The sequence below is a fragment of the Oryctolagus cuniculus genome, chromosome 18 (assembly GCF_051225735.1).
Source record: "Oryctolagus cuniculus isolate XC-2025 breed Fujian yellow rabbit chromosome 18, ASM5122573v1, whole genome shotgun sequence".
NCBI lineage: Eukaryota > Metazoa > Chordata > Mammalia > Lagomorpha > Leporidae > Oryctolagus > Oryctolagus cuniculus.
In genome coordinates this window covers 75,942,106-75,955,706 of record NC_142884.1, presented here as the reverse complement: position 1 = coordinate 75,955,706, position 13,601 = coordinate 75,942,106, and the positions used below count along the sequence as shown (strand labels likewise).

General features: G+C 68.9%; 2 protein-coding genes across 5 annotated transcripts; one reads left to right on the top strand and one right to left on the bottom strand.

The window, feature by feature from the left end:
* Window positions 1–229: 229 nt before the first annotated feature.
* Window positions 230–4,132, bottom strand: ADAD2 (adenosine deaminase domain containing 2). 3 transcript variants are annotated; one of them, XM_002723773.5, is made up of 10 exons: window positions 3,593–4,130; window positions 2,488–2,628; window positions 2,114–2,161; window positions 1,901–2,026; window positions 1,663–1,813; window positions 1,415–1,582; window positions 1,086–1,315; window positions 755–998; window positions 496–616; window positions 230–400 (listed from the first exon to the last, which is right to left on the bottom strand). In XM_002723773.5, the coding sequence occupies exons 1-10, from the start codon at window positions 4,035–4,037 to the stop codon at window positions 296–298; spliced, it is 1,779 nt and encodes a 592-aa protein (XP_002723819.3). In that variant the 5' UTR covers window positions 4,038–4,130; the 3' UTR covers window positions 230–295. The 3 variants fall into 3 exon arrangements, with proteins under 3 accessions (XP_002723819.3, XP_008250727.3, XP_008250729.3); XM_008252505.4 differs by having other exon boundaries at window positions 1,663–2,026; window positions 3,593–4,132; XM_008252507.4 differs by lacking the exon at window positions 2,114–2,161.
* Window positions 4,133–6,010: 1,878 nt separating this feature from the next.
* On the top strand, window positions 6,011–13,512 carry TAF1C (TATA-box binding protein associated factor, RNA polymerase I subunit C). Of its 2 annotated transcripts, XM_070062810.2 has the most exons (15): window positions 6,013–6,187; window positions 8,202–8,340; window positions 8,875–8,956; window positions 9,069–9,166; window positions 9,243–9,332; window positions 9,424–9,497; window positions 10,022–10,260; window positions 10,382–10,498; window positions 10,585–10,702; window positions 10,784–10,855; window positions 10,946–11,081; window positions 11,171–11,314; window positions 11,724–11,898; window positions 11,976–12,113; window positions 12,194–13,512. In XM_070062810.2, exons 2-15 carry the CDS (start codon window positions 8,203–8,205, stop codon window positions 13,108–13,110), a joined length of 2,538 nt encoding a protein of 845 aa, XP_069918911.2. In that variant the 5' UTR covers window positions 6,013–6,187; window position 8,202; the 3' UTR covers window positions 13,111–13,512. The 2 variants fall into 2 exon arrangements, with proteins under 2 accessions (XP_089175166.1, XP_069918911.2); XM_089319040.1 differs by lacking the exons at window positions 11,724–11,898; window positions 12,194–13,512 and having other exon boundaries at window positions 6,011–6,187; window positions 11,976–12,108.
* Window positions 13,513–13,601: the final 89 nt, after the last annotated feature.

The window sequence follows — 13,601 nt, the reverse complement described above, 5'->3', positions numbered from 1 at the left end:
GGGCTGGGCCCTGGAAGCGAAGGCAGCCGGGCCACTCAGCTGAGAGCCCCGTGCAGGACGCACGGACACAGGGTGCTTCTGGGGAGACACACAGACACGCAGGACACGCAGCCGGCAACGGCATCTTTATTTTCAAGCACAAGGGCAGCAGGGCCCCACCCCCACCCCCACCCCAGTCATCCACACAGCCCCTCCCGCCTGCCCCACCCCATCCCACCCCACCCCTGCAGCCCCTTCCCAAGCGGCACTGTCCCGCGGGGTCCCCCTGGGAGCTGGGCCTCAGCCCCACATCTGCTTAGTTCCTGAATTTGCCCACGAGCGGTTTTGAGGGCCAGGCGCCCAGGCCCTGCTGGTCCAGGAGCAGAGACAGCTGCTGGCGAGCCTCCTGGTAGGGCCCAGCCTAGGGGAGGAGACGGAGCGGGCTCGAGGGGTGGGAGGGCATGGGGCGGGGAGGGGGGACTTGCTGGGAGGAGAGGCTGGAGGGCAAGAACCGACCTTGGCAGCCTCGTAGGTCTTCAGCGCCAGCAGGTGGGTCTTGCCCAGCGTGCGGGCCACCTGGCGGAAGGCCCGGAGGAAGGCCGCCTTGCAGAGGCGGGACGGCGGCCCGAGACTGCCACTGCGCGGGGAGAAGGGAGAAGGGACGGGGCGGTGAGAGGAGGGAGGGAAGGGCAAGGCCGGCCCTGCGTGCTGTGACACTGCTCCCGAGCTGGGCTGGACGGCGCGGGGGGGGGGGGGGGCTGTGGCGCATGCTCACTCTGCCTTCACGCGCCCCGTGGTCGCATCCACGACCTCCACGTCAGGGTCCCCCAGGCTCCAGTTGAGGCTCAGGTTGTGGCAGGTGTTGGAGACGGAGTTGGAGGGGGCCACGGGGGGCCCTGAAAACAGGTGAAGGGTGGTGCGAACGTAGGGAGGCGGCAGGCACGGCCCCAAGGCGCTGTCCAGGCTGGGCCGCGTGTGCACAGCCCTGCTCACGGTGGGCGGGTCGTGGCAGGGGTCAGCTGAGGACAGAGGCACGGAGCCGGGGGTGAATCTCCCAGCACCCGCCGCGTTCCACCTCCAGCACGCCCTCCACCCCGGCCGCTCACCCAGGACGAGGCTGGTGGCATAGAGGGGCGGCAGGAAGTGGCCCAGCAGGGCACCGCCCAGCCCCAGCACGGCCCAGCGCGCCAGCTTGTCGCTGGCCGAGAGGCAGCCCACGTGGGTGTCGCGGAGCGCGGGGGCCAGGTAGCACACTGGCTTCAGCTGCCCGTGCACGTGAGCCTGCAGGCAGAAGGCTGGACTGTGCAGCAGGCCACCTTCCAAGGTCAGCGGGAGGCTGCAGGGGGAGCAGAGGGCGGGGACAAGCACTCAGCTCCGTCCCTCCGTCCCTCTCCATGCCCTGGGAGCCCCCGCCCGGGGAGCCGCACACACGCACTAGACGTCGTGGGCCGCTCCTTTGGGCGTGTTGCTGACGTAGAGGTGCAGGAAGATGCGGGGCTTGAGGGCGAAGGGGGGCCCGGGCCCCGGCTGGGGGGCCAGCACCGACCGCTCCTGGCCCTTGGGGCCCCCCTGCGTGGCCAGCAGGAGCTGCCGGAAGAAGAACCTGCGAGAGCCAGGCAGCGAGGCGGTTGGGACCACGTCCTGGCCGGGCTAGTCCGAGGGCCGGCCCCACCCGCTCCTCACCTCAGCAGGGCCCGGCGGGCCACGACCAGGCCGTGGCAGTCGTGTAGCTGCCGGCCCGAGAACTCCAGCCGGCTGCCACAGCTGCTGTCGCCCGTGCCCAGGGCCACCAGCTGGTAGATCTCCTTGGTGTGGCCCTTGGCACCCGGGATCTCTGTGCAGGGAGGGCAGAGACGGCTCAGCCCGCGCCGGGGGCCCGAGGTGTCCCTCCAAGGAGAAGGGGGAACGTGGCGGTCCCTACCCCTTTCCAGGATGACCGCGGCCACAGTCCCCTTGCAGGCCCAGTACGGCGAGTTTTCGTCCAGCAGGCGGTCGAAGCCGGCGCTGACCACAGCCGCACAGCGCTGATCATGTGTCAGGATGTTCTCTGTGCGAGGGGACACGGCGGAGGTGGGGACCCCGGGCCACGCCTCTCCCCTGGACGTGGGGGTCTAGGCCCCCTGGAGCCACCTACCTGCACTCAGGGTGGACAGGGGAGGCTTGCTGGGGGTCCGCTGGGGGTCTGCAAGGGAGGCGAGAGCGCCCGCTGCGGCCCCGGGCTGGGGGCTGCGTTCCCAGCCTTTGGGAACCCAGGGGTGGGGGGTGATGCTTCCACCTTGCAGACAGGAAGATCTGCTTCCGCTGCTCCTGCCCCCAGGACGGTGGGCAGGGCGGTGGGCAGGGCGGTGGGCAGGGGGAGGGAGGGGTGTCAGCGCACATGTCCCTCCCCAGCACCCAGACGCCATCTCCAGGGACACGCACGCACGCACACGTGTGCACACGCCAGAGCCACTGCAGCCTCCCCACGCGGCCTGCACACCCCGGGCCTCGGGGCCGGGCCCTGCTGACCTGGGCTCTCCAGCCGGCTCCGGATGTAGCCAAGGGCCAAGAGCGCCGCCTGCTGCTGGGCCTCCGTGTCGGTGCTCGCCGTGCCTGCCGGGCACACCACCCCATCCAGCTCCACGTGCGCGGAGAAAGGGAAGCACGCGCCTGGGGAGGGAGGGGGAGCAGACGCCCGGCTCAGCCTGGAGGTGCCCCGTGGACTCCGCGGTCAGCCAGAGGGGCAGCGAGGCCTGACCGTCCTCCTCGATGCCAGGGCTGAGCGCTGCGCCCCAGCTACAGCGACCGAGCTCTTGGCCAAACCAAGCAGCCATGGGCGGCTCCACTTCACGGAGGAGGTGCGGAGAGGCTGACGGGTGGCCCTCCTCCTCCTTACCCGTGTCGGGAAGACTTTTCTACCAAACACTCCCACTGCAGGTGCTGTTGCAACAAAACAAGCAGCTGTCAAAGAACGACGACACAAACCTCTCGAGCTGGGCTGCGGGGTCACAGTGCTCAGTCGGGGGACGGGGCCCCCGATTTCTGCCCTGAGATCTGTGAGCTCCAGAGGGCAGCAGGGCCAGCGGGTGCACCCAGGAGCAGAAGGCATGCCGGCACCACGCGGTAGCCACCACGGCCACACCTCAACCTGGCCAGGATCTTGCACGGATGAGGAACCAGCCGTGCGACAGCCAGGCAGACCACGTCCACTGACGGCGCGTGACTGCAACACCCGGCAACTTGTGACTCCAAGTGGCAAGGAAGCGACGGTACTTAACCAATGTCCAACTGGCAGGATTCAGCCAGTGAGCGGTCATCTATAAGTGTCCAACCGTAAGGAGTTAGGCCCCACAGTCACTTGCGGGCCTGGCAGGGGACGTACGCAGTGGCCGTGTGCACAGTGCTCTGCGCCACGATGCCGAAGCCCCGCACCCACGGCTCCTATGGCAACTGTAATGGCGCAAGTGGCCCCTGGAAAACCTGCAAAGACTGCGGTGCACCCGGTGCGGGCCTCACACAGGGCGGGTCTAACGGGGGCCGCCAAAGGCCCAACACCCGGGTCTGGCTCACGGCTCCTCTGTCCACTGCACGCGGGGCCAGCGAGCCATCCTCCAGCCCACCCCCGGCCGCTCACCTGCCCTGTGGTCCTCCCGGAAGACGAGGGAGACGCCCAGGCCCTCGGCGTACTGGGTCAGCAGGGACACGGCCTGATCCGGGGGCGGATCTTTGAGCGGCAGGCTCAGCTGTCCGGGGGACGTCGGGAAGTCGCTGGCGGGATCCGCGACCCTCGGGGCTTGCCCTCCCTGTCCACCCACCTCCTCCCGGGCCCGGGCCTTCCCGAATCCGGTCACCGCGCTGGCGGGCCCGCCGTCCCCCACCACCGAGGCCTGCGCCTTCCTGCGCCCCTCCGGGTCTTCCTCCGCGCCCGGGACAGGCGCGGGCTCCCAGGCGTCCCGGCCCACGCTGGCCAGAGGGCGCCAGGGGTTGGTCCCAGGGCTGATCTGCAAGGAGGCCGCCAGGCGGGGCTTCCTGCGGCCGCCATCATCGGCGCCAGGGGCCGAGCTGGCCAGCGACGCCATGGCCGCGCTCCACGCCGGTTCTGGGGCAGCCGGCGCTCTTTCACATGCGCCCACGTGGGCAGCACGCGCGCGCCTCGCCGCGAGCCTCCGCCCCGCCGCGCCGCTGGCCAATAAGACCTGGCCGCAGAGCTGGGGGCGGTAGGGCGACTGGCCAATGGGAAGGCCGGGCTTCCTGGGCCGACAAGCAGAACCGGCACCTGCTACGCCTGCGACGTGGGCGAGCCGGCCTGGGAGGCTTAGCGGGGACCGCGGCTCCCACCAGCGTCTTCTCTAGTCTCCGGTGGGCTTGGAGACTCAGACCAGGCAACAGCATCGGGGGGCTTTGGGCCCAGCTTCCCGCCCCAACGCCTGCCCCTGGGCACCTACCTGCAAACCCACAGCCCCTCGCAGCCCTTAACTCCTGAGCTGCCCCCGACAACATGTAGAACCCACTTTTTTATTTTTTTAAGATTTATTTTATTTGAAAGGTAGAGAGAGAGAATCTTCCACCCACTGGTTCAGTCCCCAAGTGGCCACAGGAGCCTGGAGCTTCTTCGGGTCTCCCACGTGGGTGCAGGGGCCAAGCACTTGCACCATCCTCCACTGCTTCCCCAGGCGCATTAGCTGGGAGCTGGATCAGAAGTGGGGCAGCTGGGACTTGAACCCGGTGCCCATAGCTCTCTGCTATGGCCGGGAAAGCAGTGGAAGGTGGCCCAAGCGCTTGGGTCCCTGAGCCCATGTGGGAGACCCGAAGAAGTTCCTGGCCTCAGTCTGGCCCATCCGTGTCCGTTGCGGCCATTTGGGGGAGTGAACTAATAAATCTGAAAATAAAATAGTATAAAAAATGCGTAGGAATAACTTCAACATAAAAGCAAAATAATTTGTCCACACACACACACAAATCCATGCATAGTTTTTTCACAAGACACATTTTCTGAGGGCTTTTGAGAACCTGGGAATCGATTGTTCAAAGCAGTGTTTCCGTAGGTGTAGTCCCTGGGCCGGCACCATCATCATCGTCACCTGGATCTGTTGGAAAGGCACCAGACCCAATGGATGAGAAACTCGGGGGGCAGCCGGCCAGCCACCCAACAAGGCCTCCAGGTGAGCCTGATGCACGCTGGGGCGGAGACCCACAGGGGAGGGTGATGGGCTCAGACTTGTGACTGATGGTGATTGTCCAAGCAAGGCCCCACGGCACCTGGGAACCCACGGGCAAGGTTACCAGACCCAGCCACCAACTGTACTGAAGTGCACCCCAGCTGCCGCCCTGCAGTGTGAGTACGGCTGCCTGAGGCCGTCCCTGCCCGACCGGCCCTGGGAAAGCCTCAGGTACTCCCGGGGCACTCAGACGAGGATTTAAGGGCAATCGGCAGGACACCTACTGACCCAGACGGGGCCCGGTGCGTAGTAGGTGCTCGTGTTTGCTGAGCTGATGGACTAACCCTGGGACACAGGGAGCCCATGGGCTGGCGCTGTGGCCTAGCAGGTAAAACCTCTGCTTTCCATGCCACCTTCCCCCTATGGGCACAGGTTCAAACCCCGGCTGCTCCTCTTCCCATCCAGCTCCCTGCTAATGCACCTGGGAAGGCAGCAGAAGATGGCCCAAGTCCTTGGGCCTCTGAACCCACATGGGAGACCCGGAAGAAGCTCCTGGTTTTGGCCTGGCGCCATCACAGCCATTGCAACCAACGGGGAGTGACCCTGAAGATAGAAGACCTTTCTCTCTTCCTCTCTCTCTGTAACTCTGCCTTTCAAATAAACAAATCTGGAAGGAAGGAAGGGAGGGAGGGAGGGAGGGAGGGAAAGGGAGAAAGGCAGACAGACAGAGGAAGTCTATGAAGCAGAGGTGGGATTCGAACTCCACTCATCTTAGTATCCAGGATTGAGGCTCCATAGGGTTTTAGTATTTTCAATGCAGTGCGCTGTTCCCTCTCCTCCTGAGAGGTGGTGCTCTAGAGCGCGCATGGAGCCGGGCCGGGAGGCGGGACTTCCTGTCTCCCTGGGAACACTTCCGCCCAGACCCGGAAGACCGTTCATTCCTCTGTGTGGCGGGTCCCGGCGTGAGCGCGGTAGCTGGAGCGACGCTTTCGGGTTCTCTCGCGGCGGGAGGGTCTGGCGAGCGTCGCGCGGCGCCCCGTTTCCCGGGCACCCCGCCCCAGCTGAGCCACGTAAGTGTGTGCGCGCAGGCCCGGGGTGTCGGGGGGCCGGGGCCGCGCCGGCGAGTGAGGGGAGGGGCGTCCGGCTCCCACCGCCGCGGCGGCCTGGGCTCTGCGGTGCCCTCCTGGCGTTCCTGCAGGCCCGGCGGGGCGGGAGGCCGGCGGGCAGCGCGCGAGGGCCCGGCGGGGGCCCGGCGGGGGCCTGGCGGGGGCCTGGCGGGGGCCTGGCGGGGGCCTGGCGGGGGCCTGGCGGGGGCCTGGCGGGGGTCGTGGGCGCCCTCGGGCTGCCCGGGCTTGTCTGGCGCCGCGCGGCTCCTCTCGCCCCCGCTTGTTCTCGCTCTGTGTGCGATGTTGTGGGTATGCCCTAGGCGCTGGGAGGGAGAGCCTGCCTTCCCTGGGAGCTGTGGGAGGCTCATCTTGTTTATTTGAAAGTTAGAGAAGTCCCCATCCGCTGGTTCTCTCCCCGGACGGCTGCAGCAGCCAGGCCTGGGCCGATCCGCAGCCGGGAGCTTCCTGCGGGTCTCCCACGTGGGTGCAGGGCCCAAGGACTGGGGCCATCTCCCACAGCGTTCCCAGGGGCACGAGCAGGGAACTGGATTGGAAGTGGCGCAGCCGGGACACGAACCGGCGCCCCCGTGGGATGCCAGCATGGCAGGGGGCGGTTTTACCGCTCGCCACACCTGCCCGAGCATCCTTACGTATCTGCCACAGGCTGCTACCCGCTCTGGCAGGACAGCGGGTGTTTGGGGGAGAACAGAATTGAAGGGGTTAAGGGAGGCTCCTGGACTGGAAATCCAGGCTTTTGAGGTGGGGAGGGCGGGCCCTGGCGCGCAGTTGGAGAGGGGATGTGCAAAGGCCCTGTGGTGAGAGGCAGCGTCTTAAGGAGTGTGGTTGGAGCCCAGGCACCAGACATGAGCAGGAGGCTTCTCTGTGTGTGACCCTTGACCCGTCAGGGATACAGCCCCTCCCCCTCCCCCTCCCCGGGAGGCCTGGGGGCTTGGTGCCTGCAGTGGGTGCCTCCACCGTTCCCGCCACTGGCGGCTCCTGTCCCCAAACAGTGACGGTGGCAACAGACCCAGCACCTGCCCTCGGAGACGCCCATGCCGGTGCCCGGATAAACAGTGGGGCCGGCACAGGCCCCGAGGAACGGCTGTTCATTCCACGGGTTCCCCAGCGCTGCGCGGCGGGCCGTGTGCGCGGTGCTGAGGGTGCCTGGCCGCCCCGGGCCGCGCCGTGAACTGATGAAGCCCGCTGGGAGTTGGTCTCCAGGAAGGGGTTCCTGCCAAGGCCCCGTGCCGGCGTTTGCTCCTGGGCGCCGGAGAGTGAGGCGCAGAGCTGCGGTGTGGCTCCGGCGCTCGGGCAGCTGCTGGCCTGAGCGGGTCCCCGCGCCCGGACACGGACGAGGGAGGGGCCTGGCGCCACGTGTGCAGCCGCGGGCCCAGGTGTGGGGGCGCTGCTCTCGCTGTGGTGCTGTGTTCATTAAGAGAGGGCTGAGGTGGCGGCTGCTGCTTTGGGAACCTTGGCCTCTCAAAGCCCTTTGCCACGGACTTGCTCTCGGTCAACGCATAGTACGCGCCCGGGAGGCGCCGGGGGCGGCTGCGGGGCTCGGTCCTGGCGTAGTCCTGGGACTGAGCCGAAGGGGAGGCGTCTGCAGGTGTGTGACCGGAGACCCAAGGGCGCCTAGCAGCCGGCCCCGCTCCTCCTCCTCCGTCCGCTCGCCAAGGTGTCCCTCAGACAGTGCCCAGGGCCCCTGGCAGCTCTCCGCAGGCTGCCTCCCTCCCTGGGGTCAGGCTCTGTCGCTGGCCTCAGGAGGCTCACCTGGCTGCGGGCACGCCCCTCCTCCGGGCCGGGAGGCTGGTTGTCCACCGTCCGGTAAGGCACCTCCTCGGGCCAGGGCTGCACGCACGCTTGCTCTGTGTCACCCGGTCCTCCCCGGGGAGCCCGGAGGCCGGTGCCTCCTGGGCCGCGCCGGTCCTGGCCAGTGCCGGGTCCAGGTCTGCTGCGAAGGCCGGCGCTTCTTTTCCAGGATGGACTTCCCCGGCTGCCTCCGCCCCACCTCGTTTACCACCGGCCCCCTGGGGCTGAGCGACGGCCCCGACCTGTCGTTCATGTGCAGCTGGAGAGACGCGCTGACCCTGCCGGAGCCCCAGCCCCAGGACGCCAAGGTGAGGAGGGGCAGGAGACAGCCGGGACTCTGGCCGGGTCCTCGGAGTCCCGAGCTGGCTGGTGGGGCTGAGCCCTCGGGGGCTCATCGGTCAGGAGAGACGGTGTAGCAGGGCAGGCTCAGGGTGGCCCCCCGCGAGGGCCCCTCCCCCTACCGAGTGTTTGTGCTGAGCTGTCTCGGGCTGGCGGGCGGCGGAGGGTCCTCTGGGGCTCCCGGAGCAGGTGACGAGGTCTCCTGAGCGGAGGGCAGAGGAAGCGGGACTCGGAGCGGCCTGTGCGGAAGGGGGCTTCCCTGCTGGGTCAGGGTCACAGGCGCGCAGTCTAGAGCCGGCTGTTGGCTTCCACGTCCCCGCTCCTCGCCGCGCTGACAGCTGGGCTCCCTGTGGCTCCGTCTCTTCAGTGAAGCCATGGCGGAGCTCCCGCTGACTGCAGGGTGGTCGTGAGGGCGGACCGAGGCGCTTGGAGACTGGCGTTGCGCAGGGCCTGGCCAGGGGTGCGCTCTGCTCACGTGGCGCACTCTGGTTGTGTCCCTCCAGGGTGGGCCGCCGCCCTGGAGCGAGGACCTGCTGTGGGAGCCGGCCACCCCTGGGCCCCTCCCCCTGCTGCCTCCTGGTCCTGGTAAGGAGCTCCTGGCCCTGGGGTCCCCCAGCTGCTCCACCTGTCGCGTCCCGCCCTCCCTCGCCCTGCCCCGTGTCCCGCGGGGCCCTGTGACTCCTCCTGCCGCCCCCAGATCCCTGGGACCCCGGCGTGACTGCCCAGGACCTGCTCTTCCGTGGAGGCTACCAGTACCGCCGGCGGCCCCGGGTCGTGCTGGACGTCACCGAGCAGGTGAGTGCCCCGTGGTGCACGGCGCCGTGTGGCCGGGAGGCGGTGCTTGGTGACCCGGCCGCCTCTCCTCCCCCAGCTCAGCCGGTTCCTGTGGGACCATGGCGACATAGCCTTTGCACCCCTGGGGAAGCTGATGCTGGAGAACTTCGAGCTGGACGGAGAGCAGGTGAGGAGCTGCGGCCGGCCGGGACCGGGGCCCGCCCGGCTCACTGAGGGTCCCGGGCGTGCGGCCCTGACGAGCCTTTCCGTGCGTGCAGAACCACTCCACGAAGAACGCAGTGGTGCTCGTGAAGAGGCTGCTCGAGGACCTCGGAGGATACCAGCCCTGGGGGCAAGTGGCCAGTGAGGGCCCGGGGGGGCAAGTGGCCAGTGAGGGCCCGGGGGGGACGGCCCCGCGGCGGGGCGGGGGGGGCGGGAGCTGGGCCGTGGGTGCAGGTCTGTGGCAGTGCCGCCCCCGCCCCGTGAACCAGGCTTCCTGCAAAGCTCCCACGCCCGGCCGGCCTGCGGGAAAGACGTCGGAGGGGCCAGCTGGGCGCCGGCGTTCAGCGCTTGGTCAGAGTCCGCTCTGCTGTCTGTCCGCTTCCTGCTGGCCAGCTGAACTCTCAGACGGCTTCCCAGAGGCCGCGAGATGGGGCAGGGTTCGAGGAAAGAGTCGGGGAGCTCCCTGAGGCCACAGAAGTCCTGGAATGGACTTAGGTGGGCTTGGCTCGGCTCTGTTGTCTGGGAGCCAGGCCGAGCGGCAGGCCCAGGTCATGGGACCCAGGGCATGAGAATATGGGGGGGGGGTCCCCGGAAATGCCAGGGTGAGAGCGCGCCCAGCCCGGCCTGTCTCCAGCTCTTGCCCTGCGTCCCCAGGTGCCCCTGGGCGTCCCTCAGCCACCGGCAGCGCCGCTTCTCCTTCCTCGGGGGCTCCGTCCTGGGCAGGTCGGTGGCCAGCGTCCTGGGGGAGCTGCTGCGCGAGGAGCTGGCCCTGCGGTGGGAGCAGCTGGTCCTGGACGACACCTTCACGGGGGGCGCCCTGGCCTGGGTGCCCGGAAGGTCGCCCCGAGCCGGGCAGCTGGTCTACCCTGCCGGGGGCGCCCTGGACAGCCTGCGTATCCTTTCTGCCCTGGCAGTGGAGTGTGTGTGCGCGCGCATGCGTGTGTGTGAGTGTGGCGTCGGGGCTGGGTTAGGGCCTGACCGGAGCGTGTGCACTGGCCCTTAGCAAGTGCCCAGATTTCCAAGAGATCAGCCTGACCTCACGTGGCCGGCCTCGCGTCCTCGGAGCCCCTGGACGCATCCAGCTCCGGGGGCCTGTCCGGCAGGTGGTGACCTGCACCATCCAGGGAGAACGTAAGGCCCTTAAGCGCCTCTGTGCCTCGCTCACTCGCCCGCTGCCTGACCCCTGGCCCCTGACCTCTGGCCTTTCCTCCCCTCAGCCCTGCTGGCTGTGCGCTCTGACTACCACTGCGCCGTGTGGAAGATGGGGAAGCAGGGGCTGCCCGCCCCCCTGCAGGTGCTGCAGGTCCGGGAGGGTGCCACAGGGATCAGTCTCAGGTGAGGGCTGAGTGCGGCTGGGCAGGGCCGGGCCGGCGGAAGGGGCAGGCGGCCTGACGTGCGTCTCGTGGTGTCCCCTAGCCCGCACCTGCCAGGGGAGCTGGCAGTCAGCAGCCGATCTGGAGCCGTCTGTCTGTGGACCCCCCAGGATGGGTAACGCCCCCTCCCCTGAAGCCCTCCACGCCCTGGGCAGCAGGTCCTCGTCGTGGTGACCCTCACCCACCACGTGCCCGTCTCCCGAAGGCTGCAGCAGGTCTATAAGGACCCTGAGACCCTTGTGTTCCGCGACCCTTCTCCCTGGCGCTGGGTGGACTTCACTGCGCACCCTCGGGTGCTGACTGTGGGTGACCGCACTGGAGTGAAGCTGGTGGACACCCAGGTATGGGGCCCGTGCCAGCGACCCCTGGCTGCAGGAGGGCAGTGGTGCCGGTGGGTGCAGGGGCGAGGCTGACCCCATGTCTCTCCCAGGGCCCACCCGGCTGTGGCCTGCTGCTGTTCCGTGGGGGCGCAGAGGCCTCCTGCCAGAAGGGGGAACGTGTCCTGCTCGCTCAGTACCTGGGGCAGCCCAGCCCCGACGCTCTGCCCCCTACGCTGCACCTCATCTGTACCCAGGTGAGTGCCCCCCAGCCCCACTCCACCCCCTGCTCCGTCTCAGTCGCCCGGGCCTGAGCACAGATGCACAGAACGCTGAGGGATGGGTGTGGCCTAAACACAGCCCGTGCTTGCAGACCGAGGGAGGGCAGCCGAGGGCCCCAGGCGGCAGTGGAGAGGCGTGGGGGGGCAGCCGAGCGCCCTGTGCTCTGCCCTCTGCCCTGCCTTCTCCCCGCCTGTCACCACAGCAAAGCCCGGATCAGGGCCCAGAGTGGGTGGGGACGCCCATGGGAAAGGCAGGTGGGTTTCTGTGTGCTGAGACCCCCGTAGCTCCTCCCGGGCCCCCTCTCCCCAGCTGCCTGGGCTGTGGACCAGGCTGGGCATCCCCACCTCAGCCACACCCCTCCGCCCGCCTCTTTCTCGCCCCCAGTTCTCGCTGTACCTGGTGGACGAGCGCTTCCCCCTGGTGCCCATGCTGAAGTGGGACCACGGCTTCCCCTCCCCGCCCCTGCTCGCCCGGCTGCTGCCCCCGCCCCAGCCCGGCCACCCACAGCCCCTGCTGCTGGGAGCCCACGGTGGGCAGCTGCAGCTGCTGCAGGTCACAGGTGCGGGCCCACGAGGGCAGGGGTGGGGGCGGCAGGGCCGTCCCTGAGCAGGCCTCAGCTGTCTGTCTGTCTTCTAGGAAACCTGACCGCCGCCCCTAGGCTGGCAGGGCCCCCCCAGTCACTTCCTTCCAGGACCGACTCTCTCTCTGCATTTCCCCTGCTGGAGCCCAAGAGCCACTGGCAGCTGCAGGAGCGCCTGGGCGCGCCGAGCATAGGTGTGCTGGGGGGGAGCTGGGGGGAGCCGGGCTGGGGGCGAGTGGGCCAGGCCTCCAGGTCATCGTCCTTCCACCTCCAGGTCTGGCAGCTGCCTTTGTCCCCGCCGCCCCGACGCCGGCGCTGTCCGTCTTCCAGCTCTCCGCAGCGGGAGACGTCTTCTATCAGTACCTCCACCTGCGGGCGGACTCCAGCCTCTGCCAGGACGAACCCAGGCCCGGCCGCCAGACCTGCGAGGCAGCAGCACCCGCCCCGGACAAGCCGGCCACACCCCCCACTTCCTGGACCCCACAGGCCACCGCCTGCTGCAGCCGATGGCTGGATGCCCTGCTGGAAGTGCCCCCGACTCCGCCCGTCTGGGCTGCGCCCACCTTTTCCCACCGCCGACTGCTCCCACGACTGCTCCTGCAGCTCGAGCCCCAGCAGGTTGGGGGGAAGGTTCCGGAAGCTCTCCGGGCAGCCATGGCTGAGGGCCGGCTCCTGCAGCACAAGGATGTGGGTTCGCTCCCCGCCGCAGAGCCGCCCCCGGCGCCGGAGTCGGGCCCAGAGGACGAGCTCAGTGAGCGCCTTGGGGAGGCCTGGGAAGGCCGAGGGGCCGCCTGGTGGGAGAGGCGGCAGGGCAGGACCTCGGGGTTCAGCAGGCAGCCCAGGCGGGCCAAGCGCCGCACCCAGCTCTCCAGCACCTTCTCGCTCAGCGGCCGCCTGGACCTCTCCGATGCCAACAGCCCCCCGCACAGCCCGGACAGGACGTGCCCTGAGGCCAGGCCTCGGGCCCCAGTGCCCTCAGCCTCCCAGGAGTCGACTCAGGAGGCCGGCGTTCAGAGCGTCCCCTCGGAGCGGCGGCAGAGCCTCCGGAGCTACGCCACCGAGCCGTCACTCCAGGAGGCCGCCACGCCCCCCTCCCAGGCCTCCAGTGTCCGGGCCGCCCCCTCCCGGCAGCGCACTCCTGCCCTCGCTGGCTCCCAGCCCCAGCGCAAGAGGCCTCGCATGGGCTTCTGAGGGCACGGCGAGGCTGGGGCCTCCAGAGCCCTGGTCCTCACGGCAGGGCCGGCGGGGCCTTAAACAGGAGGGCCCAGCGCGGCTTGGAGCGGGGAAATGGCGCCTTGGGTGTCCTCCCGTTAGCCTGCAGGTAACTGCAGAAGGCCAGTTGGGAGGACTCCCTCCAGGAGGTGGTTCGAGAAAGCGGGGCTCCCTGTCGTTGGGGGTGCATGGGCCAGCAGCGCCAGCCCCTCAGCGTGTTCAGGAGTGGGGAGACCCCTCAGCTGCACGTGCCTGGCAGCACCGCAGTGGGGGTGAGCGGCGCTGGGGGTGTGTCCCCAGCCCCCCAGGTGACCTGTCGCTTTGCTCGGGCGGTGCTGGCTGATGGTTCAGGGACCGATAAAATGAGGTACTTCTTCCTTAGACCGGGCTTCTGGCATCGGGTGTGGGAGGCCTCGCGTCCGAGCTGCTCCCGCGCTGTGCAGGACTCTGCTCTCCCACGGGCAGCCCTG

Coding starts and splice junctions, on each gene's coding strand:
- ADAD2 (XM_008252505.4), bottom strand. CDS start 4,037: ATGGCGTCGCTGGCCAGCTCGGCCCCTGGCGCCGATGATGGCGGCCGC. Junction 617..754: donor ACGGGGCGCGTGAAGGCAGA/GTGAGCATGCGC, acceptor CTCCCCGCGCAG/TGGCAGTCTCGGGCCGCCGT. Junction 401..495: donor AGACCTACGAGGCTGCCAAG/GTCGGTTCTTGC, acceptor CTCCTCCCCTAG/GCTGGGCCCTACCAGGAGGC.
- TAF1C (XM_070062810.2), top strand. CDS start 8,203: ATGGACTTCCCCGGCTGCCTCCGCCCCACCTCGTTTACCACCGGCCCC. Junction 9,167..9,242: donor TGCTGGACGTCACCGAGCAG/GTGAGTGCCCCG, acceptor CTCCTCCCCCAG/CTCAGCCGGTTCCTGTGGGA. Junction 10,499..10,584: donor CTGCACCATCCAGGGAGAAC/GTAAGGCCCTTA, acceptor TCCTCCCCTCAG/CCCTGCTGGCTGTGCGCTCT.